We start from the raw sequence: 24,808 nt of genomic DNA, 5'->3' as shown, positions 1-24,808 counted from the left end.
TGAAGTAATCATTTAAAGTAAATATCAACAAATTTTGGACTGTCGTGCGGTTTTAGAAGTTGTTTACTGTGCAGCACAGTCAACATCGTATAGTGATTTGTCATACTTGCCGACCTGCCTGCTGTTCTAAAACTTCCACACTCACAAACCAAACCAGTTGCTTTACAACAACAAAAAAAGAAAGTGGACAATAATTATAGATGATGGTGACAAATGTGGATGATTTTGTGGTTTTGTGGTTTAATGATACTTTCCCTCATCGAATATTCTATTTCTTGGACAATGAACTGAATCCAGTTATAACATCCATGCTTTCTTCCAATTGTGCTTGATGGTTTTGTCGAGAAGGCCACAGATTCAATGCACTGCCAACGGATACTTCAACTTTGTAGTTGACGCTTCCCTTTTAAGATTTTTACCACACTAGAACCTCTGCCGTTGTCTTCCATCATAATTCTAGTTCTAATTAATTAATGCTACTTCTTCCACCATAAAATAATTTATTCTTTCATTTTATATATATAAATTAAGAAAATACTTTTTGGTTAATTACTTCTTTCTTTTGGGAACAAATGGTTAATTTTTTTAAATTAAAAATAATGAAACATACAAAACTAAAATAATAAATTGATTTAAATTGTGAGTAAAATAGTATCTAAATAGGTGAATACATTATATTAAAGGGTAAGTATTGGATATACTGACAGTATATTTTTTTTTATTTCACAAGCAATCTAAAAAAATTGGCATATTTTTTTTAAAAATATTTTACTATACTCTTATAGACTTATCAACCCTCTGATCCTACTTGTGGAGTTTAAAAACTTAACCGATAGTATACTAGATATTATTCCAATATTAAATCCACTTCAGTTATTTATCATGTTATTATCATTTTTCTTGAATTGGTATCAAGCCAATTTGTGACACTGATTCAATCAACAACAGAATCAAAACGATATGGATAAAAAATTTTGTGAAATAATATTGAAGTATTATGAAAATATTAAAATAAAGCTTTTGGTTAGAATAGTAAAGGAAATGTTTTATAAATGCTCACAGATTTAAATCTCAATATATATATTTTTCCTGAATTTATTAAAAATATAAAAAGATAAAAATACCACTATAATAATATAAATTATTTTACACATATAAGAATATTTTTTTGTAAATTTCTTAATCGAATTGATGACTATACCAACTTAGTCACACAAATATAAATACACATTGATTAGAACTAAAATTAAACTTAATACAAAGTATAATGAATTTAAATATAAATAAATTCTGTACATATCATTAAGAGTAACACTAAGTGAGACTAAATAAAGAATGTATGAGAATCGACTAATTATATTAATACAAAGTGGTGTTTAGTTGGACGAAATTAAATACAATTGGAAAAATTCATGCATCTCTTAACTAATTTCTGATATTATTATGTCTTAATTAAATATCATCTTTGTTAAACCCAACCGCTCAGGGGATTAAAATTTTCCCTCTCTCGCTCGGGTTACCCGCCCGAAGTTCCCGCCAACGGCCACCCCTTTCCTCAAACGGCCGTCCTTTTTTAGTACTATTTTTTTGTAACCGTCTGCCCAAATTCTACTGACATTTATGTGTATATATATAAACAAAATTCAACTATTGGATCTCCTTTTTCTCTATCTCGTAAATGACAATCCAAGAAATTTAAAGAACAAAAAAAAAAAAATGAAGAGTGGAGAGCCATGAAAACTGTAACTGTAACCACCGTGCTCTCCATCGCCACGTCAGCTTTTACCTATCCCGGTGTCTTCCGATTATTCTATTTTTTATAAAGAACAATTAATATTACGCATTCTTTTTTGCTGTTTGGAACCACCGTACCTGGCCATTCTCCGATCAAAACATTTCCTACGGCGTTCGTCTTTATGAGTAATCCTTCTGTGAGAAACCTTTCTCCTTCCTCTTCCGCTCCTATATCCCGATCCAAGTCGACCCTACCCTTGGACCAAATTCAGTGCCCGTGCAATCCAAGCCACCAGGTTCTCTATCATCGTAGCAGAAGCGTGAATTATTATAATCGGATGAAACAGAAGAACGGGGTGTCGTCGGGACGAGAGGTGACGGCGGCTCTAGTGGATGTGAAGCTAAACAACATTGTAGGGAACGGGATATCCGGAGTGCTTTTCAAATGGGTGAATTACGGGAAAGGTTGGAAACCGAGGTGGTTCGTTTTGCAAGACGGAGTGTTATCATATTATAAACTCCATGGACCTGATAAGATCGTCGTCAGCCAAGAAACGGAAAAAGGATGCAAAGTTATCGGCGAAGAGTCTCTTCGTATTATAACCAGTTGTCGCAAACCCATTTGTCATCAATCCCTCACCCGTCGCAAACCCTTCGGTGAAGTCCACCTAAAGGTCAAAAAGAAGAAAAATGATTAAAATAAGCAAAAGAAAAACAAATTTGAATTTCATTTCTTTCTTTCTTTTTATTTGAATCTTGAAATTTTCTCAGGTTTCCTCGATTAGGGAAAGCAAATCAGATGACAAGAGGTTCTCGATTTACACCGGAACGAAAATGCTTCATTTACGAGCCGAGACGCGGGACGATAAGGTCGCGTGGATTGAAGCGCTTCAGGCGGTTAAGGATATGTTCCCTAGGATACCTAATAGCGAGCTCATGGTTCAGGTGAACAATGCGTCGGTTTCCACGGAGAAGTTGAGGCAACAGCTGATGCAGGAAGGGGTAAGCGAATTGGCTATCCAAGATAGCGAGCAGATTATGAGGACGGAATTCTTAACAATGCAGAAGCAGATGCTGTTGCTTAGACAGAAACAGTATCTCCTCATCGAAACCTTGCGTCAGTTAGAGGTATATGAAACAAAGGTTTTTACTTCTTTTTTGCAATCTTCTGCTAAGAAATTGCTAGTTTGTACTCTTATTTTGCAGGCAGAAAAAGTTGATCTGGAAAATACAGTGGTCAACGAGAGCCAAAACAAGTCGAATCAAGGGGCTTACGCCATGGTAAAGCATGACAGAAGTGGTAAGATTATTAGGCAGTAAAACTATTTTATTTCAATTGTCGCTTCTATAAACTAATTTGTCGACAACTTTAACGCTTGTTAAGCAGAGGTTTATCAGTCATCTTGAATCAATTTTTGTGTATGTTTATCAGCCATCTTTTTTATTGTTAATTATGTGTTCCATTTAATAATATTATCAGGTGTTTATAGTGTTGATTGCTAGGTTATACAAATTGCTTTCTGTCTTCTTTGGTTTAATTTTCATTCAAGTCATTGTCACTACTTTCTGTTCATAGCATTGTTAATTATGGTTTTTTTCCCCTTTGTCCAAATTCTTACTCAGAAGGAAATACAACCGACTCAGATGATGACCCTGAAAGAGTTGATGCTGCAGAAGAAGAAACTGATGATGATGATCATAATTTCTTTGATACTCGTGAATTTTTATCATCGAGTTCTTTCAAAGACAATGGATCTGATGTCCGGGCATCATCTTTCTCTTCAGATGATGGTCTTAATACTCTTGGTTCTGAAGATGACACTGATCCTCAAATCAAATCAGTTGGAAATAGCTTTCCTTACATTAAACGGCGAAAAAAATTGCCTGACCCTGTTGAAAAGGAGAAGGGTATAAGTCTTTGGTCAATGATTAAGGATAATATTGGGAAAGACCTTACAAAAGTTTGTCTTCCTGTTTACTTCAATGAGCCTCTCTCTTCTCTTCAAAAGTGTTTTGAGGATTTGGAATATTCATATCTACTTGACCGTGCTAATGAATGGGGGAAAAGGGTGAGTCTTAGAGGTCTGTACTCAGGAAATAGAACATTCATTGCAATACAAAGTTATCCTGCTCTAATATTCCTCTATCGCCATATCACTTCCTTAATTTAGTTACACATATCTTTCTTTATCTGATTTCCCAGCCTCTTTTCTCTGTTACAAGTATCTTTCCTTTATATGCTTATACCAGTTCCCTCTCTTCAGGAACTCTGAGAATCTGAATCTTTGGCAAGATTCCTCTCACACATAATCTTTCCCACTAAAAACTTGCAGGGGAATAGCCTCATGAGGATTCTTAATGTGGCTGCATTTGCTGTGTCTGGATATTCTTCAACAGAAGGAAGAATCTGCAAACCTTTTAATCCATTATTAGGGGAAACATATGAGGCTGACTTTCCAGATAAAGGCTTACACTTCTTCTCAGAGAAGGTTTGTCTTGGTCTATCCTTGTCTACTTTTTCATTTTACTCCATCTACGGGAAATTGTCTTTCAAACTTTACTGCCTGTTTCACCACGTCAACCAAGATTCAAGTAATGGACTTCCCTTTTTTAATGTGTAAATCTCAGTCAAGGAATATTGCTGAAATTAACTTTGCATGTTCTCTGCTACATCAGTTCACATGCTTATTTCAACGATCTGAAATTAACTCAATTTTTGTTGTATCCCTGAAGTCAAAATGCTGTACTGCAAGAGCTTTGCAAATTTAGTACGTTATTGATGCTTTGGTGTGTAGAAAGGCAGAGTGAGAATTTCCTTCTTTTTTCCTTACCACTTTTTGTTTCTTCATCTGCTGCTGCTGCTTTTTTTTTTTTTATTACTTTGGTCTAAATGCTCATAGAAAAACTTGTTATAGGTTCAACCTTAACAAAGCAAATAAATAGGGCATTAAGTAACAAGGTAGCAAGTTAATCAATCATTAGTCATCACCTAAAATGATATTGACTGAGTGCCTAACTATAACTGAAGCTAGTGGCTTTGATAGACTGGTGAAATCAACCTTGCCATTGTTGGATTACTGGGGGAAGGGAAGGAGTGCGTGCTGAAGCCACTGAACCTCAATAGAGGATGTTAAACATCATATTATGCATTTAGATCTTGAGTGGCAATGTTAGTGGCTCTCCTTTTGTTGAGGCATTAATACCTCCTGCTCTGTCTAGGGTACTGGAAAATGAGCTATAAAGTGCTTATTTTGTGTATATACTTCCATGGTAATATTTTTTACATCTATGTGTATATATATACTTCCATAGTAATCTTTTTTTTTTCATATTTGTTTGTTTATATCTTAACGCAATTTATGAATTTGCTGACAATTATTCCATATTTGGTGTCAGGTCAGTCATCATCCTACGATTGTAGCATGTCATTGTGAGGGTACAGGGTGGAAATTTTGGGGTGATAGTAATTTAAAGAGCAAATTTTGGGGTCGCTCAATTATGCTTGAACCTGTTGGTGTTTTGACCTTGGAGTTTGAAGATGGAGAAGTGTTCCAATGGAGTAAGGTATAACCTCAAAAGTTAACAAACAAATAATTAGGTTTGTGGTGTATGTACCGAGACATATTCGTTGTCTCCAATCGACATTGTACTTTCTTTTGCAGGTTACCACATCAATATACAATCTCATACTGGGAAAGTTGTACTGCGATCACTATGGTACCTTGCAAATAAAAGGGAATCGTGAATATTCATGTAAGTTGAAATTCAAGGAGCAATCTATTGTAGACAGAAATCCTCACCAGGTGATCTTTCATTTTCCTCAATGTAACTTCTTGTTGAATTATATCAACTACATTTTTTAGAATTATAATATCTTTTATTATCCTCATTTTTATAAAAAAAATTACATTCAGGTACATGGTGTAGTTCAAGATAAGAATGGAAAGACAGCAGCTACGTTATTTGGAAAATGGAATGAGAGCATGCAATATGTGAATGGAGAATGTTCTATCAAGGGAAAAGGGCAAGAGTCTTTATCGGAAGCCGATCTACTTTGGAAGAAGAGCAAGCCTCCTAAATTTCCCACCAGATATAACTTAACACGTTTTGCCATCACATTGAATGAACTCACTCCTGATCTAAAGGTATAGTTTTGATTGGATTTATAAATTTGGTACCAATCTAATGCCTTAAGGGGGTGGTGTGAAAATTCCATTGTGGTTTATGTCAGTTCATTTCACACAGGAAGATATTTGGTGACCTTTACATCTATATAATTTGGTTGCCATTTCATTTTTGAGTCATCCCTACAATAATTGCACTATTACAACTAGTCCTTGGTACTATATCTCGCTTGGGTGCTACTAAGACATAAACTCTGATAATTTAATTTTTGGTATTAAATTCTTTTGTGTAATATCGGAACTAATGTTTCCATTTGAAACTATAAGAAAAAAATGGAACAATTTGAAACCATTGCACTATGTCTACATAGCTTATTAACTACATCGCAGTAATTGGATACTTTTTTAATCTCCTTCCTGTATGCAGGAAAAGCTACCCCCTACTGATTCAAGGCTGAGACCTGATCAGAGGTTTCTGGAAAATGGGGAGTATGAAATGGCAAATTCAGAGAAGCTACGGTTGGAACAGCGGCAACGTCAGGTAAGCTTACCATTTCATTTTATCGGTACTTTCTGTTAGGATCGACCCGATTAAGCAACAAGTAAAAAAAAATAGCGGAATAAATTGAGAAATTAAACGTACAAATTTAACATGGAAAAATCCCTCCAAAGAGGAGAAAAATCACAAGCAAAGATAATTTTACTATAATGACAAAAGAATAAAGAGTACAAAAGATGGAGATAAAAACTAAACTTTGAAAATCCGAAAACAAATAACCCTCAAAATATAAATACAAAGTTCTCTAAATGTGTTATGAGTTCTAATCTCTAATGAGTATATTTTCTAAGGTTGTAAAAGAACCTATTTGTAGGCTAAATTAGTAAATCAAATAAACTATGCTAATAAATGCTAAATATCTTATACTAATAAATACTAAATCTTCTAGAAAAAAATATATTTTGTTTAACTTGACTTGCAAGTAATCTCTTAGAATTTGGGATACACAACTTTAACACTGTCAATTCTAAGCATCCGCAGCACAAATTGGCAAGGCATGGATTTAGATCACCGTGAAATTCTTTCTTTGAGTTTTTAGGGAACTATGAAGCGAAAAGACGAACTAAAGTTGCTTTTTTGCTCATTCCAAGTTTTGGACTCCCAATACAGAGTAAAAGCTTAATGACATAAAGACACCAAAGCTTTCTAGAACTGACTAGAAAATGCCAATGAGGTAGTAAATGTAAAAATCTTAAATAAATGTATAAGCAGTAGCAAGACCTGATATGAATGTTTAATGTTTTGGATTTACTCAATTTGTTCTGAACGGTTGGACTCAAGGCAACCGTTTGGAGAGAATATGAGCTGAGCCAAACATGTACCATACACATTAAGAAGCCAGACATTTTCTTGAAAGTTTTCATAATGCACCTAGCAACTGGCCCAACCCAACTGCTGACTTGGACGCCAATGGGGATTGCCCATCATCTTTGTTTCTTTGTCCAATCTTAGTTTTGCAGATGCATAGGCAGTGATTTTATCCTAGACCCTACATGAAAACGGTTTAGTAATCATTTGTTGTGGGTAAACTAAGAAAACTACCATGTTGTGATCATGACTGAGTAGGATGAGCAATCTAGAGATCAACCTAACCACGTCATGAGTGTTTCTTTTTTGTTAATCTTAGAAATGGACTTGTAGGCGTCTTTGCTCTAAATTTCCTTTCCAATGTTGGAATTCAGAGAACAGCAGTTTCTGGATTTGTAAGTGAATGAAACAGTGCTCGATAGCTAATACCAAAAACGCTATTACAACTACTGTTTTTTTTTTTTGGTTTGTTTACAACCCTCACTGCGATACTTGTTATGAGTTGAGTCATATTGCAGGTATATTATAGTTTGGTCACTAGAAAAAAAAAAAAAACCCTTACTGAAATGTTTAACGAAATCCTGTTCAGTTTTCTGGATTTGCATGAAAGGAATTAGCAAATAGGTTAATGGTTGCATGTGGTCTCATTTGTACATATGATTGGATGGGGGAATCAGGCTCGGAAGATGCAAGAGAGAGGTTGGAAGCCAAGGTGGTTCGCAAGGGAGAAAAACAACGATACATACCGTTATGTGGGTGGATATTGGGAGGCTAGACAGCAGGGAAAGTGGGATTCATGTCCAGATATTTTTGGCCAAATCCTTTCTGATTAGGCTCCTCTCGACTGACTGACTGACAGCAAGTTGTCTCATCATTAACTTGTTGATTCTTTTATTCTTTTTCTCGATATTTTCACGAGACAGGGCGGGCACAGGCACACTTCCACTGGGCCAAAGCTGCCCCATCACAACTACAATTACACTGTAAGTAGGAGATTGCGTGGTCTTATATAAAGATAATAGTTTTAAGAATATTATTTTCTGTTGTTACAAAGAAAACATTGAAACCATAATCCAGTTATTGGGGTGAGTCAACAGCAGAAAAGAAAAATAGGGTTTAAACAGATTGTATTGATTCAGAATACAAGGAAATTTTCGCAAACTAATCCAAGTTTTTAAAGTGAAGTGAACGAGTATTTATAGTAAACATTGAAGCACCGTACGTTATAAAACCCTAAACCATCTACCATATCCAGGAGCAAATTTGGTCGGCCTGGGCTACCCTCAAAAAAAGAAAAGCCTCGTCTGTTGGTTAAGTGATAATTTGAGATTCTACCATCCAAATCCAGATCAATCTGGGCGTTTCTGTTACCATAAGGTAGTAAAAGATACAGGGTGACGCAATAAGGATTTGTGTGCCGATTTCTTGCAGAAGAAAAGATCTGCTTTATTTTCCTCTTCATTTATTTTATTTTTGGTTTTTTTTAAAGCATTAACTTCATTCATCTTTGATACATCGAATTATAGCGAACTTTCCATTTAATTGTGGCATCTATAACTGCTAATAAAATATTCTCATTTTAGAAATAAAAAAAATTGCTAATATCGCATAATATTTTCTTATCAATTTGGTTGTTAATTAATTTATAAATAGTATAGAAATAGGAAATGATGATGGAGTGGAAACATGATCTCTAACCGTCCAATCAAACTTCATGGGCCAAGCCAAGGGCCCACTTCTTTTCTCTTCTCCAGAAATAAATTAAAAATAAAACAAATGCCGGCATATCAGAGATTTTCTGTTTTTAAAAATAATAGAAACTTATAATTGGTGACCTTTCTTTTAATGACAATCTCACATTTCTGGATACAAAAAACAAACCCTTCTTCCTCAACTCACCTTTTTGTTACCTTATCTATGGCATATTCATATACTTCTGAAAACTCAAGAAAATAATTATCAAATTAGCTGTCACCTTTAAACATATTATTTGGTTTTATGATTAATTTGAAGCCACAATTTGGGCGGTTAGGCAAGGAATAATGCGGATTTTTAAATTCAACAGACATCTACTTCTACCTCTCACGTGTAATTTCTAAATCTGGAATTCCAATTTCCCTTTCCTTTTTCCAATTTTGAGTTCTAACTTATTTGTAAAGTAAATTACATTTGGGATCATTTTTGCTATTTTATCTTTCCACTCAAACTACTCTACCACTCAACATCTTTAACATTTATATGTGTTTTTGCTACAAAATTCTATGATTTCAGTAATTAATCATATTCCATCAACAACCTTTTTTTTTTTATAGATTCAAATCATTTATAGAAATATCATTTAAGCACTTTTTTTCTTTAAAAACAAATTCTTTCGAACTCTTTATATAAAACTGTCGTTTTACCGATTGAGTCTTAATTCGGTTAGTATGAATATCGTTTAAAACCCATTATCTAAAATTGGACTCCTTTTGTGTGTGCCAAATATGAAATATCTCCTGTTTCTTTTCTCTTTTCTTAGTGAAAGATGGTCAAACATTTCATGATCTAAAGGAAGTCGTTTTTAAGAAGAGTAGCTCCAAAAACAGAAAATATTTACTCAAACAAACCTTTCCTTAATTTCATTTATTTTTTCCGATTACAAGACATTCACCATGTAACTAAAAATTACACTTTTATGCTAACTAGCGCTTAAAAAGTTTTTTCCTTCACAAAAAAAAAAGGGGGGATTAATTCTGAAGTGTAATATTTTCATAATAATAAAGCTTAAAAAAGTGTATAGTTACGTATCTAAATTAATAATAGATAGGAATATTAAATAATTTTATAAAAATAAAAATAGTAAAAGATGATGAAAAAATTACAAAGCGTTATCATATTTAACGAATATAGACTTGTTTTATAGTTATCTAATCTTTATTGTTTTATTATCAACATAATTATTTAGGGTTATTCGTTTATAACAGTGTTTTTTTTAATTATGTTGCTTTGGCTTTCAACAATTTGTTGCTGTAATCAACTCACTATAATTCTTATGCATTCTTTATCATGGGATGTTTGACTATTTTTAACATTTAAAACTAAATAATAATAATAAAGCAACCAATAAGTTTGGTTCGCATGAAAATTGGTAACATCAAACCCATCATTATATAAAATTATTATTATTATTTTCATTTAACTGTCCACACCATTATTGGATTTTGGACGATGGGTGCTGAGAAGAAATTTTATTGCATCATTTTTCAACGTTTTAATGATTGAAAACTTTAATCTCTTCCAAATTTAATGTTTATAACTATCTAATTAAAATTTAAGACATGATATCTATATTTGTCGAATGGATATGTAATTGGCTCTGGGTTCTAGATTAGACACAATCTTTTCCAATAGTTGGATCATACTTCATTTCATTCCAACTTGCATGTCGGATGTTTCAACACTATTGGGAATTATCCATATTTATGGAAAATCAAAGATATGGGTATCAAATATTGAAAAGTCAAAGATATGGGTATCGAGATATTGGCATAATAAAATCTGAGATATTTGCAATATATGGTCCCTAATTGTAAAGTGACTTTGCAAGTTGATCCCTGAACCTCAACTATAAATAGGCATAACCATCTCTCATTCTGTATCTCAAACTTGCCATTCTCTACTTAAGGCATTGTTTTCTCTCTCTCTCTTTGTAAATTCTCACTTGTATTTTGGAGTGAAATATATTTGGTAGTGCCCGAGGACGTAGGCAAAATTTGCTGAACCTCGTTAAATTCTTGTGTTCTTTATTGTATTATTCTGCATGAATTGTGTGTGTGATTGTAGTGATTTATTGTGCTATTAAATTACGATTGAGGGATATTCTGGCTAGGAAAGACCTGGTACTTAAGCGATCCTTGTGATCCACCTCTCTTTCCTGAGAATTGAACTTAGTGTGATTTTTTAGTACAATAATTTTACTCTTTTACACGCTTCCGCACAACAAACACCATTATCAAGTGAGGTTTCAAACCTGCGGGGATGAGGGAGTCCCGCATGCTCTTTTGTTTCTAATCTCCATCTCGTACGCGTATTTTTTCAAAAATATTTCCAAGAATAACCCTTTGCTGTGTGGGTCTTGCACATTAACCATTATCTCTTGACATCAACCATCACGGTTCATTTGGAGTAGTTAACAGCGAGTTCAATTACCACCCTATCAACTTGCTTTGAGATCATCAATAGAGAAATAACACGTGACATTTTGATATCACAACTAAGGATACATAAGCCCTCAGTAAAGAGATCTGTATCTATATCTATCTCTCACTCTCTTAAATCGGTATAACCTCTACTCTCCGACCACCTTATACATTTTACCCTAAACCACCATCATGTACGCTTGGTATGATCCCAGTATTCATATTATTTTTTCGTGTGTTTCAAAGGCTATGTGATTCGACCCTATATCGCTTTCATTTGCATTGTCTTGTCAGAAACATGAAATATTTCCTGACCTCTCGCATTCCTTGTCTAAAACAACAGCAACTACACATTAATACAAGATAAAAAGAAAAATGTTCAAATGGGAAGGGATTTTATTCACTTAAGAAAATCATCACATGGATGGTGGACCACCCAAGAGCTTGTCTTAACCACTCGAATCTGATAATTTTATTTATTTATTTCTTATTTATTGTGATCTAAAATCTCTGCCTAAGTATATCTGATCGATTTTTATGTTTCTAAGTGCCTAAATGGACCATTTTTATTCTTTTGTGTATTTGTTGATATTAGCGTTTAAGTATTGCTGGGGTCTTCTTCATGTTGCATGCACAACTGACACCCAGCTATGGCCGTGTTGCAATTGCTTGTCCTTTTCCTTCCATTTTTCTTTCTTTTTTTCTTTTAAAAAACAAAATGAAGAGTATTTCAAATTAACTAACATGCAAATACTGTACAAATATGGGTATTTCAAACTTTATAAAAATATAATAGCTTAAAAATGTAGGAACACATCTTATTGATTTATTTTATTTCATAGCTAATATTCTGTTTGATAAGTTGGATATTCGAGGACGCGTTATATAAAGAACATATGCCAACATTGTAGAATCCAAAGTTTGGCTAGTTTAATCATCCTATACGTATAATTTTATATATCTTGGATGTCAACCATGAATAAGATTCTATTGCCACTCATTTCACTTTCCTTTCCATATTTAATTAAGTCTTAACTTTTGTTGTCAATGTAGGAGGATGCGGGTTCGAGTGCGGTCAAACGCATTTTCCTCCTATTTATAGGTTGGAGAGAGAGCTTATAAGTAATTTTAGGCAATTGAATTCATTAATTAAAATGCACTTAATTCTTTTTATGAATCTATTTAATTTTTATACTCATAATTTGATTGCGAAATTAAACTATGCTGATGTGTCATTATGTAATAAACGAAAAATATCTTAAAATTGATTTAAAACTAATTGTTATTAAAATTATTTCAAAACTCTATTTTATTTTATATATATGATACGTGTATGTAAGTTATTATATATATACTAAAAATAAGGTTATTTCTTTTTCCCGTTTCTCAAAAATTAATCTGATAAACAATAAATGTTATATTTATATTTATATTTACTTCCTAAACCAATTTAAATTAAATTATTTTACTATATAATTACTAGTGAGGTATATAATATGATAATTAAATTAAGTTAATAATGAGTTTCGTAATTATTAACTAATAATTAAAGAAATATTTTGAAACTATAAAATCTATCCCAAAAATGAATGTTTATATATTCTCGTACCTTTAATGTTTACATATTTTGTCAATTTGACTATTATTCTTTTTTTAGTTAAATTTGACTTTCAACCCTTCAAAAAATAATCAAATTATTTTTTTAATGAAAATACTGACTAAAGCATTAACTTTTTAACAATGTTGGTGTGGCAGTCTATGTGTGCTTTGTGCTGACATGGTATTATTTACTTTATATATCATTTCAACAAATAATTTAAAAATTACAAATTACTTTTTGAATAAAATTTTTCAATATTCAAAATATATGTATATAAATAGTTCAAAAAAATATGAAATGCACTTGGATTGTTATGCAAGTTACCGTGTTTAAAAATTTCACATGTTAGTCAATGTTTTCGTTAGAAAATAGTAGTTCAACTCTTTTTAAAAAGTCGATGGTCAAATTTTGAATTTTTTTCAAAGGTTGAGGATTAAATTTATTTTAAAAAAATAAGGGTGAAATTGACAAAAGATATAAACGTTAAGGGTTAAATTAATCATTATACCTGTTAAAAATAAGATTATTTAATGATAATGACAATTTGAAATTTTATTAAATGAGCAATATACAAATACAATTTTATTTCTCGATAAAAAATAGCATTTTTTTTTGAATAATTAGCATTGATTGTTATAATTTAAAGTTAGTAGCATATTTATATTTTATGGTCACATAAGTTGTTTCGGGTATATGATTAAAAGGTAGATTCTTTTAGAAAATTAAACAAAAAAAATTATAAAGACGTGATTCGTGTGTACTTCAAGAATAGATTAGTCTTAAAATAACCTTGATTAGTGATAAAACTTTCCGGACCATGCTCGGGCTGTTGGCCCATCCTTTAAGGGTTCTTTTTCCTAAATATATACATAGTTCAGTTAAAATTAAGTGAATAGATTGAATTTAACCAATCAAATTAAATTATTTTTAAAAATCAAGTACAGGTGTTTTTTTGGGTTTTCCAATTCCTTATTCCGAGACCTCGAGGCATTTATGAGTAAGTTCTGGTGGTAGAAATCGGGGTAAGGGATTTCTTTGGTGTTTTTGGGCCTCTTTGTGTGAGTTAAAATTCAACAAGGGTATAGGATTTCGTGATATAATGAAATTTTATATTACTCTTTGTTGAGGAATTTTTCGTCGTGTCTCATTAGAGGGGGACAATCTAATATTTATATACATTGCTATTTTTCATAGAATTGACGTTCTTAGTAGACTCTATGCATGTTTAACACGTGTACTGCTCTGGGCTGTCTGTTGGACACTCCTTGGGCATATGCAAGCCAAGACCGCATGCTCCCTTTGTGAACACCCCCTGACGTATGCGAGCTGAGTTCGTGAGCTCCCTCAACGAGCACCCTTTGCAAGCTTCGTACTATAGGTGACTCGTACCTTATCTAATTTTCGGGTTGGTGATCATAAGTACATAACAATCTAGTGCCTCCTATTGGGTTTAAGGAGGGCTATAAAGTGGCAATCCTTAAGGTCATCACTTCGCATTTACACAGCTTGTTGAATACACAATGACCACTGGGACATGACATTAATTTTACCACGTGTATGAGTGGATTGCGTCCGTTCGTATATGACCATTGGTGCTCCTCGGTCATTTGAATCGTCAAAATATGGGGAAGAGAAACATATTTAAAAGGGGGTTTTGGAAACCCTAAACTTATAATCTTAACATTTTATGCAAACAAGCCTGATTGAGACTTTCTTCAAGGCAACATCTTTTATCCTTTTCTTTTCCTTCTACATAAAAAAACATGTCGAGAATGAGGGGTGTTGGTAGTCAATTAATTCCCCATTGTCCACCGCGACAACGTGCTTTGAAGGTCCTTGTAGAAGCCAATTTATTCGTTTGTAATACAAAAGAAGAAATGAGTTGAGCTTTGCGTATACGTGGGATCCAAATCCCTAATCTTGTTTACGAATTTTCCATTCCTGAGGGGCCACACAGGGTAAGTGGTACTAGTGATGGCAGCTTCTTGCTCCCTCTCCATTCTCAGTCAACCCTTACACAAACACCATAGACAACTCATGAACTTTTCAATTTGAGATATTTGGGGATTCAAAATGTGAATCAGCATTACCTTAATATAGCATAAAAATCAAGGTTGGATCGTGCTAACATGTTGCATATTTTATAACTTCAATCATAAAGGGAACCGAGACAATCCATACTTCATAGAGTACATGGAAGAAGGAGATTTTGATCATTTTAATGATGTGGGTTCAAATTCATATGATAACGAATTTAGTTAATGACCAACATATGATAATAAATAGTATATGCTAAATGTTAAAGAGGTGATAATCCAACAAATATGCACTAAAACAATTAGATAAAATTGCACATCATGTTTATTTTTCTTACTGTTTTTTAATAGTCATATTATCAACTACTCTAATGTAATATATATGACATGATTTTATTCTGTCTTACTTGTTTAAAAATTATTTTTTTATAGTAATTGTTAATTTATACCACCACACATGATGTACTCACGAAGCAGTAATCAAAGTAAATTGTTGGGAAAAGAAGTAATTGCATCACTATTGATTTTAAAAATATCATACGTGTGAAACATCGGCTAATGTCACTGTGGCAAGATTTGATTTTATTGAATTTTTGTTTGGTCAGAAATTATTATGGGAACAGGATATGAACTCTAAAAAGTTAAAAAGGAACATAAGAGATGGAATATGAATTTCATGCTTCAAAAGCTAAACGAAAAAAAAAATGCTATTCATAAAATGTGGACAGTTTCATTTTGATACATCAATACGTAGAATATTTCAAAGTTAACGCTATTAAATTTCAACGATTCTTTTTAACTTTTTTAAGCATTCACTTCAAAAGAAACACCAACCATTAATCTAATTAGCTCTTTAAAACGAAACACTTGGGCAGACGTGGTTGGTTTTTATTTTGTATTTAGGAAACAAATTTTAATTTTAAGTCTGACGTGGCACTTAAAAAATCGGGAGCTTAAGAAGAAGACACGTGGTTGCCATGGGTGACGATTATGTCCCGTTGAACGGGGGAAGATGGCAAGCACGTCGTACTTTTCATTAAGCGATGTCGTAAAAATGAGCCCCACTCGACAGCTAAAACACCTGGTCATGTGGGTCCCACTGTTCCAGCTCACGCGGTCGGTCCAACTGTGAAAACGACTTTTTGATACTAAATAGGTTTGGCCAAAAATAATAGTAAAATAGGCTTCTTCTTTTTTTTTTTTTTGCAATGACTTGTGAATTATAGTTATATGAATTAAAAAAAATCTAAAATATCAATTAATGAGAAAATTTCACCCCCCCCCCAAAAAAAATGAAATATTTGAGTTACGGCAGATAAAACAAAGTTTCCTTGAAATAATACTTGATTTAAGTTAAATTATATTTTCCTCCAAAACGAAGCAAAATGGTAAATTTCTCAACCGATTGGTAGTTGAAAGTTAACATCGAATCTCATTATTCATTGGCTGAACCAGTGATTAATTTCGTGATTTGTTGACTGGGTTAAATTGAGCAAATATTATATAATATATATGTACTCATTAAGATGATTACGATGATAAACGGGACGTCTAAATAAGATCATTGCCCCATATATATGATGTATGAATCATTTTTAATATTATTTCACACAGTAAAATCTTTACGAATAGGTTGTAGATTTGTCTTGAAGGAAAAAGTGTTCACAAAAGGTTGGCCCGTCCTTCATTCTTTCTAATGTATTTTTCTCCACTTATGGCGTTAATTATTGTTACGTAGCCCAGATTCTCATAAAAATAAATAAAGTAAAAATGATTATACAACCTAAATATAATCCATGAAATATGCATATCACACGAATTCGATTAACAAAATTCACTTTAATTTTACTGTTAAAATAAATAATTATTTCATGAAAACACGAATGATCCTACAAATTAAAGTTTTTATTATGCACTAACAAAGTTTTATCACATCATCAAAATCTAAATATATGAAATTATTATTATGCATCCATCCATAGAGAAATTATTTTATGGACCTTTCCCGTCACATTATTCATGGTCACTTTTCAATTATTTAATCACATTTCAACTATTTTTTTCCATACCATTGACACATAATTTTGGTAATTTTTTACCCTAAACCCTGAATATAGAATCCCGAACCCTAAACTCAAAACCTTAAACCTTAAACCTAAACACGTACCCTTGAATATTTAAGCTATGAACCCCAAAATCATAACTTTTAACCTCGAACCATTGAACACGAACCCATAACATTGAACATTGAACTCCAACCCCCAAACACAAACTCTGAACCTGAAATCTCAAACCTAAATCTTAAACCTCAGTGTTCAATGTTTAAGGTTTAAGGTTCAAGGTCTGAGTTCAAAATTTGAGGTTCTATGTTTGAGTTTCAGAGTAAAATAATTACCAAAATTACGTGTTTATGACATAGAAAAAATTACACAAAAATTACTAACTATTTTTAAATTGGTTGCACAAAAAAATTAACCTAAGAAAAAGAAAAACAAAATGATTGTTTATAATTTAAAAAATTAATTATTTTAAGTAATTCAATTAAGTTAAATTAAATTGGAGAATATATTAAATATAAATTAGCGTATAATAATATTTTGTTATTTTCAAAATTTAATAGCATGACATTAATTTATTGGTCTAAAAATCATACATTCTAGGATGATCCCAATATAATTTATTGTATTAATATTTTTTTATATTATCAACTTAAAGTTGCAGCAATATTCAAGGTATAGGTCGTGCAGGGTTTTTTGTCGGCTTGGTTATGGTAATACAACAATATTAGTTGATCTTATTCAAAACGACAACAAAACTTGTTAGTTTACCCCTTAACGATTATCAAGTCTTTAGTTTAAGCCCGTTTAAATAATTTATTTAGCCCTTTAAATTTTCAAAATTCTATCTTCGACCCTTCAATATCAATTTCCTGAATTCATCTTTGGTAATACTAAATATATAATTAATAAATAATTTTTGTTTTTTATAAAAGGAAAAAATAATTATAATTATTTGTTCAACTTTGAGTATGTTTCAATTTTATTATAATAAACTAGTTTCTTTGCCCACAGTTTGATTTGGTTTATTAAGTAATTTTTTAAAATATTTTCATAATCATTTAAAAAAAATTAAAAATAGGTTATGAAACTCGTAGTGTCAGGGTAATAAATTTTTATCATGTAATTATATTTGATTGACAGGTTAATAAATATAAAATCAATAATTTATGTTATTTTAGTTGCAATTCCGAATCCTTTATACATTGTGATCATCAAATAATGTTTAATACTCGTGTTGAATAGTGAAAATGTTTTTAAAAAAATAATTATAATTTTAATATATGATTGCATATATTATCAATAAAACAAATGTAATTATCATTATCGATTGATGTGTTGTTTCATGTATTAATACATCATAAATAAAGCAAATATAATTATGGGTCTAAACTCGATATATTTAAATATTTCATTAATATAATCATGCATTATCATTAAAAATTATAACTAAAAAGAGTTAAAAATAGAACTTACTTTAAATAGAAACTGACTAATATTTTTATGTATAAAAGATAAGCCTGCAAAAATCGTTAAAATCGTATCTAGGAGTAAAAAAGTTAAAATTATTTTGATGTAAGCTCCCTTTTAATACGAGAGTTGATTTTCTGCATGAATTCCAATGTTGTAAAAATGGACGTTAAGCTTCTATAACTACACTTTTTATACTATTTCCATGCACTATTTCATGTAAAAGGTAGATGGTGGAATAATAGAAACCATAGTGTAATTTAATTTTTCAAAGTTGATGGGTACTGTATTTTGTTTGATTATTAAATTATCCACTATTACTAACTATAACATTAGAACTGCTTTTTATTTGTTTCGCCAAAAATAGAGCACACCTCCAAAAGAGAACAAATTCCAAACAGTAAGGTTTTTTTTTTACTGTAATTAATGGTTGGATTTATCAGTAAAAAATTATAAGAATAAAAATGAATTCAACCTAGTTTAATTCACTGATCTTTAGAAAATCACAAAGTATGCATTATTGTGTTAATTAATGGGTAAATTTTTATTGTTTTTAAAAGAAGGTATAGGTTGAACTTAGAAGGAGCATTACAAATAATATATTTGAAGAAACTATATAAATACAAATTGCAATACATCTGGTTTTAGACAAAAGTTATTCAAACTAAAACTTCTGTTTGATCATGTAATAAAGGGGTGGAGGTTAAATGGGATAACTGCAAAAAGGATTTTTATTTTCATTTTTGATCCTCTAAATTTTTATAATTTTATTTCAACCCAAAAAATGAATTGTTGTCTTGTTGAATCTGTTTTATCTCTTATTGAACTTGGATCCTTCCCAGTCTGTAATGTTGAAAATTTATGAAATAACAAAATTCTCATTATAGAACCAAAGCGTAATTTAGAATTACCACATCATTTAAATGCATGTTTATTTTTTTTTATATATAATTTAAAACCAAAGAAGAATGAATCATCAAAAATTGGACCAGCAGTCTATATGGGACCAAATCAAGACGAAGGACCACTCTCACCCCATCTCTTTTTCTTTTTTTGAGAATAAATGAAAAGGAATGGTGTTTATGTAATTAAAGTGAATGGGGAGGACAGAAACAGAACAGGGATACAAATGACGCACTTGTACCCTCCGCATTTCCTACACGATTCCGTCACGTCGCAAAGAGAACCAGTGGAACATAGAAAACAGAGATACTCACTACTCACTAGGAGTTGGGGGATCCCGATATTTCGCAGGAAAGATAAGGGCATAATCGGTAGGAAGGAGAAGAAAAGAAAAGAAAAGTAGTCTCTGAAGCTGAGCTGGTTTTGTGTGGTACTAAAACATTACAATTACTGAGCATAGTAAACAACGTTTCCCTATGCAAAAGCCGCCTCCCTTAGTCCCTTCCTCTTCTCCCTTTTAATTTCCCCTTTTCCTTATTTATTTATTTATTTTCACTTTCTTTTTTTTTTATTTTGATATAATTTAATTTCATTTCATTTCATTTAGGATTCCCCCATTCCCACCTATTTCTCCAAACACACAAAAGCACCAAACAAAAGAAAAAGAAAAAGTTGAGCAAAAAACGAGAAATTTATTTTTTGATAAGCGGTTGCCGGAACCGGAAATGCTCTTTTCTCCGGCGTTTTTCGGAGTTGGGAAATCCAGTAGCTAAGGAGGGAAGGAAGACATAAAATAGTTAAGACAGAAAAAGCAAGTTTTTTAAAAGTAAAAAAAAATGGAGGAAGTAGTGCTCAATGAGCCGAGTGACGTCGTTTTAAACGCCAAGAAGAAGAAATCCGACGAGGAGAAGGACCAGTTGGTGGTTGCTGTTACGACACCTACGGATCACCATCACCGGAGCCGATCTCAAGCTGCCACACGGCGCGTGACTCCCACGACTAACGCCGCGTCTTTCTTCACCATGGGTTCGGGTGATACTGTCGAGAAATTCCTCCCTAACGGTGATCTTTACATCGGTAGCTTCTCAACCAACGCGCCACACGGATCCGGGAAGTACCTTTGGAAAGACGGGTGCATGTACGAAGGAGAGTGGCGTCGTGGGAAAGCCAACGGGAAAGGTAAGTTTTCTTGGCCATCTGGAGCCACTTTTGAAGGTGATTTCAAGTCGGGTCGGATGGAAGGATTCGGGACGTTTATCGGATCCGACGGCGACACGTACCGTGGGTCGTGGAGCTCCGATCTAAAACACGGCTATGGTCACAAGTGTTACGCAAATGGGGATTACTACGAAGGATCATGGAGGAAAAACCTACAAGAGGGGCACGGCCGTTATGTTTGGAGTAACGGTATCGAATACGTCGGTGAATGGAAAAACGGAGTCATCTCTGGCCGTGGAACCCTGATATGGGCAAATGGAAACGGGTACGATGGGCAATGGGAAAACGGTATGCCCAAAGGAGACGGAGTTTTCTCTTGGCCGGACGGAAGTTGCTATATCGGAGCATGGAACGGAGATAACATGAAGAAAACTCAAAAGTTGAACGGGACGTTTTATCACGGGAACGACGGGAAGGAGCATTGCCTGAAAGGAGGAGAGAGTTTGGTGCTTATGCCGAGGAAAAGATCGTCCGTAGATGGAAGGGGAAGCTTAGGGGAAAGAAACATGAATTTCCCAAGGATTTGCATATGGGAAAGCGATGGTGAAGCCGGAGATATCACCTGTGATATAATTGATAATGTGGAAGCTTCGATGATTTACAGAGATGGGTTTAGGCAATTTAGAAAGAATCCTTGTTGTTTTAGCGGGGAAATTAAGAAGCCAGGACAAACTATTTCCAAAGGCCATAAGAATTATGAGTTAATGCTTAACTTGCAATTGGGTATCAGGTGAATACTCTTGGAAGCCTTGGGCGACACATGATTTCAATATTTCGATTCTGAGGATTTTGTCTTTAACTGTGAGTGTTTTTTTGTTGTAGGTATTCTGTTGGGAAAGATGCCTCAATTTTGCGCGATTTGAAGCCAAGTGATTTTGATCCCAAGGAGAAGTTCTGGACCAGGTTTCCTGTTGAAGGATCAAAGCTTACACCTCCTCATCAATCTGTGGAGTTCCGGTGGAAGGATTATTGTCCGGTGGTTTTTAGGTCCGTTTGCTTTTGCTTCTTCTTCTTAGTTGAATATCTGTTCTTTGTTTGCAATTCGTTGGTTTATCTGCAAATTTTGAAGATAAGTGTTTAGGTACGATTGGTTCAAAATGTTTTGTTGCTCTTCCTATTTGTTTTAATTGCTTTGTGCTATATTGTTGACTGCATTCCTTTTGGATTTTTTTTTGCAGACATTTGAGGGACCTATTCCAAGTTGATCCTGCTGATTACATGGTAGCTATTTGCGGTAGTGATGCCCTTAGGGAGCTTTCTTCCCCGGGGAAGAGTGGAAGCTTCTTTTACCTTACTCAGGATGACAGATTTATGATAAAGACAGTAAAGAAATCTGAAGTCAAGGTTAGTTGGCACCGTTTTTGACTTAACGTGAAATTTGCTGTGTTTCCCGATGCATTAATTTCTCATATTGCATTCTTTAAAGTTGGAAAATTGTTTGCTTTTCATTTTTCAAATTACTTAATTTGTTAAACTAACATTTTTTAATGGTAGGGATGTTTAGACTGATTTAAGTCTATGATTTGCTGTATCAGGTTCTTATAAGGATGCTTCCAAGTTACTACCAACATGTTTCTAAATACGAAAATTCCCTAGTGACAAAATTCTTTGGTGTGCACTGTGTCAAACCTATAGGTGGCCAAAAGGTACGTGTGAATTTATTCTCATTCAACGCTTTGATCATTGATGAAATTATCTCATTTGCTCAAAAATTGTTGTTGTTAAATACCAGACACGGTTCATTGTGATGGGGAATCTGTTTTGCTCTGACTATCGAATTCATAGACGGTTTGACCTGAAAGGATCCTCCCATGGCCGCTCAACTGATAAGCCGGAAGAGGAAATTGATGAAACCACTACCCTTAAAGACCTGGATCTTAATTATGTGTTTCGCCTCCAGCGGAATTGGTTCCAAGAGCTTATGAAGTAAGCTGTATTTTATTACTTTACTCCTGCTATGTCACAGCGTCGTGTATTTTGCTAATTTCCTATGACTACATGGTGATAGGCAAATTGATCGAGATTGCGAGTTCTTGGAGGCTGAGAGAATTATGGATTATAGTCTTTTGGTTGGACTACACTTTCGGGATGATAATAGAGGTGATAAAATGGGGTTATCACCGTTTCTGTTGCGCACAGGTAAGTTAATAGAAAACCATACTATTCCTCATGAAATTTGAATAGAATCGGGATTTGAATATGCCTTCCCTATGCAGGCAAAAAGGATTCATATCAGAATGAAAAGTTTATGCGTGGCTGTAGATTCCTTGAAGCTGAGCTACAGGACATGGATCGGATTTTAGCTGGCCAGTATGTTTTGCTCTCTTCCTTAAATAATTTTTTTGGTTCTAGTTATTTCCTTATCATAGATGTGGAATTAGGCAAGGCTCCTCCATGATGATGCTTAAATTTTAAATTTCTCGGTCAACTGTTGATACTTGATCATATTCGATGGAATAATTGAAGGTTGATTGTGTTGTCTGAGTGATTTTGTGGAAATAATTCAGAAGACAATTTTTTTTTGGTGGGGCATGTAGCAATTGTGGCCCTTTATGATCCTACTAGATAAGAATCGAGGGTTGCCTTGATTTTTTGTTACCCATTATCTAGTTTCTATGAAATGATTCATGAACTCAGTGGACGAGAATGGTGGAGAATGCGACCCGATGGTTCTGTGCATATCACTAGTTATTCTATTTTAAGGTCTCTTTACCTTCTAATGTTTTTTGGACTGTCACCATATGACATACCATTTGTTCATCACCCTCTTGGTGAAAAATTATATATGCATTCGAGATACTTTAGGGAATTGGATCTGAAATGGACTTTGATAGTATGCAGTTAGAATTTTATGTGTTGTGTATTGATGCCTCTTCAGCGAGTTGTGATTTTGTAGCGAAAGAAAACTTAACAGAAATTCTAAATGATTTTCTATGTATTTTTCTTTTGGCAGGAAACCATTGATACGGCTAGGAGCAAACATGCCAGCAAGAGCAGTGCGAATGTCTAGAAAAAGCGACTTTGATCAGTATACACAGGGTGGAGTCGGTCTCTTTTCACATAGTGGCGAAGTTTATGAAGTTGTGTTATACTTTGGCATCATTGACATCTTACAAGACTACGACATCAGCAAGAAATTGGAGCATGCCTACAAATCACTACAAGCTGATCCTTCTTCAATATCAGCTGTTGGTCCAAAACTCTACTCGAAGAGGTTTCGGGATTTATAGGAAGAATTTCATTGAAGACGAGTAGAGCATGATCAGAAGGCTAATTGGAATAAAACATCTGGCCAGTGTCTAGTCCGAAAATGCCACTTCAGTTCTCCCATATCGGGGAAATCGTTCAGGCCCCTGTTACAAGCTTTGAGCTAAGACTCCACAGGGCACACTTAAAACCAAGCTAGTGAGCAAAACATCTTGGGATAGCTCAATCTCGGCAGACAGCAGCAGGGTTGGAAATGGTGGTGGGTGAATTGAGGATTGATTCATCATCATCATGATTTTGATGGTGCAAGCTCCTGTACATTCAAAAGAGGGGGGGGGGACAGAAATTGGGAGATTATGGTGGGGTTCCTTGTTTTTATTTTATTCAATTTCATTATGATTTTCATGGGGGTGGAAATTTTGTGAATTGTGAAGTTTTAGGGAACAAGATGGTTCCAAGAGATAGATTTAGAAAGTAGGGAGGTGAGGAGAGGAAACTTGGAATAACAAGGTGTACAGCTTATAGCAAGGAGATGGGAAGTATGATGATTTTTTTTTTTTGGGTGAGATATATTTTTTGTTAAAAGTTTTTTCTTAAAAAGGAAAAAAATATGGAATGAGATAAATTATAAAAAGAGGAGGATCAGTGAGAAGTCCCATACTGCTATGGGATTATCTCATCATCTCTTTTCCCTTTTATTTATTTGATCAGTTTGTTTATATATAAAAAGTAAAAATTGGGGGGGGGGCCTCATTCGCTTTTCTTTTTGCAGTAAAAGAGCAAGGGTTGGGGGTTTGAAATTTAACTCACATGAAAAGGCGAGAAAGATGCGATGTCGTTTCTTTTTAATTTAATCCTCTTGAAAACCAACTCAAAATAGTACTTAAATTATTCTACGCGTATTATATGGATAAT

At 33.5% G+C, this 24,808-nt stretch overlaps 2 protein-coding genes across 6 annotated transcripts; both read left to right on the top strand.

Annotated features, from left to right (window-relative positions):
- Window positions 1–1,545: 1,545 nt before the first annotated feature.
- Window positions 1,546–8,737, top strand: LOC107942038 (oxysterol-binding protein-related protein 1C). 5 transcript variants are annotated; one of them, XR_001695744.2, is made up of 11 exons: window positions 1,550–2,408; window positions 2,506–2,862; window positions 2,941–3,034; window positions 3,358–3,803; window positions 4,068–4,223; window positions 5,131–5,298; window positions 5,397–5,537; window positions 5,649–5,879; window positions 6,286–6,399; window positions 7,902–8,207; window positions 8,480–8,737. XR_001695744.2 is itself a non-coding variant. In XM_016875680.2 (10 exons), the coding sequence occupies exons 1-10, from the start codon at window positions 1,917–1,919 to the stop codon at window positions 7,037–7,039; spliced, it is 2,283 nt and encodes a 760-aa protein (XP_016731169.2). In that variant the 5' UTR covers window positions 1,546–1,916; the 3' UTR covers window positions 7,040–7,797. The 5 variants fall into 5 exon arrangements, 4 of the variants coding, with proteins under 4 accessions (XP_016731169.2, XP_016731170.2, XP_016731168.2 ...); XM_016875680.2 differs by lacking the exons at window positions 7,902–8,207; window positions 8,480–8,737 and adding an exon at window positions 6,956–7,797 and having other exon boundaries at window positions 1,546–2,408; XM_016875681.2 differs by lacking the exon at window positions 8,480–8,737 and having other exon boundaries at window positions 1,548–2,408; window positions 7,814–8,044.
- An 11,064-nt stretch (window positions 8,738–19,801) lies between these two features.
- LOC107942034 (phosphatidylinositol 4-phosphate 5-kinase 1) lies at window positions 19,802–24,595 on the top strand. The gene is given in 9 exon segments (XM_016875671.2): window positions 19,802–21,416; window positions 21,509–21,673; window positions 21,865–22,030; window positions 22,222–22,332; window positions 22,419–22,612; window positions 22,695–22,825; window positions 22,903–22,996; window positions 23,640–23,912; window positions 23,914–24,595. Coding segments are annotated over 9 exon segments (2,274 nt in total). The 5' UTR covers window positions 19,802–20,304; the 3' UTR covers window positions 23,942–24,595.
- The last annotated feature ends 213 nt before the right edge of the window (window positions 24,596–24,808 follow it).

Source organism: Gossypium hirsutum, chromosome D05, assembly GCF_007990345.1.
Source record: "Gossypium hirsutum isolate 1008001.06 chromosome D05, Gossypium_hirsutum_v2.1, whole genome shotgun sequence".
In the NCBI taxonomy this organism is placed as follows: Eukaryota; Viridiplantae; Streptophyta; class Magnoliopsida; order Malvales; family Malvaceae; genus Gossypium; species Gossypium hirsutum.
Note: the sequence above shows the minus strand (reverse complement) of the source record. Positions and strands in the feature narration are given on the sequence as shown.

Coding starts and splice junctions, on each gene's coding strand:
- LOC107942038 (XM_016875678.2), top strand. CDS start 1,917: ATGAGTAATCCTTCTGTGAGAAACCTTTCTCCTTCCTCTTCCGCTCCT. Junction 2,863..2,940: donor AAACCTTGCGTCAGTTAGAG/GTATATGAAACA, acceptor CTTATTTTGCAG/GCAGAAAAAGTTGATCTGGA. Junction 5,880..6,285: donor AACTCACTCCTGATCTAAAG/GTATAGTTTTGA, acceptor TCCTGTATGCAG/GAAAAGCTACCCCCTACTGA.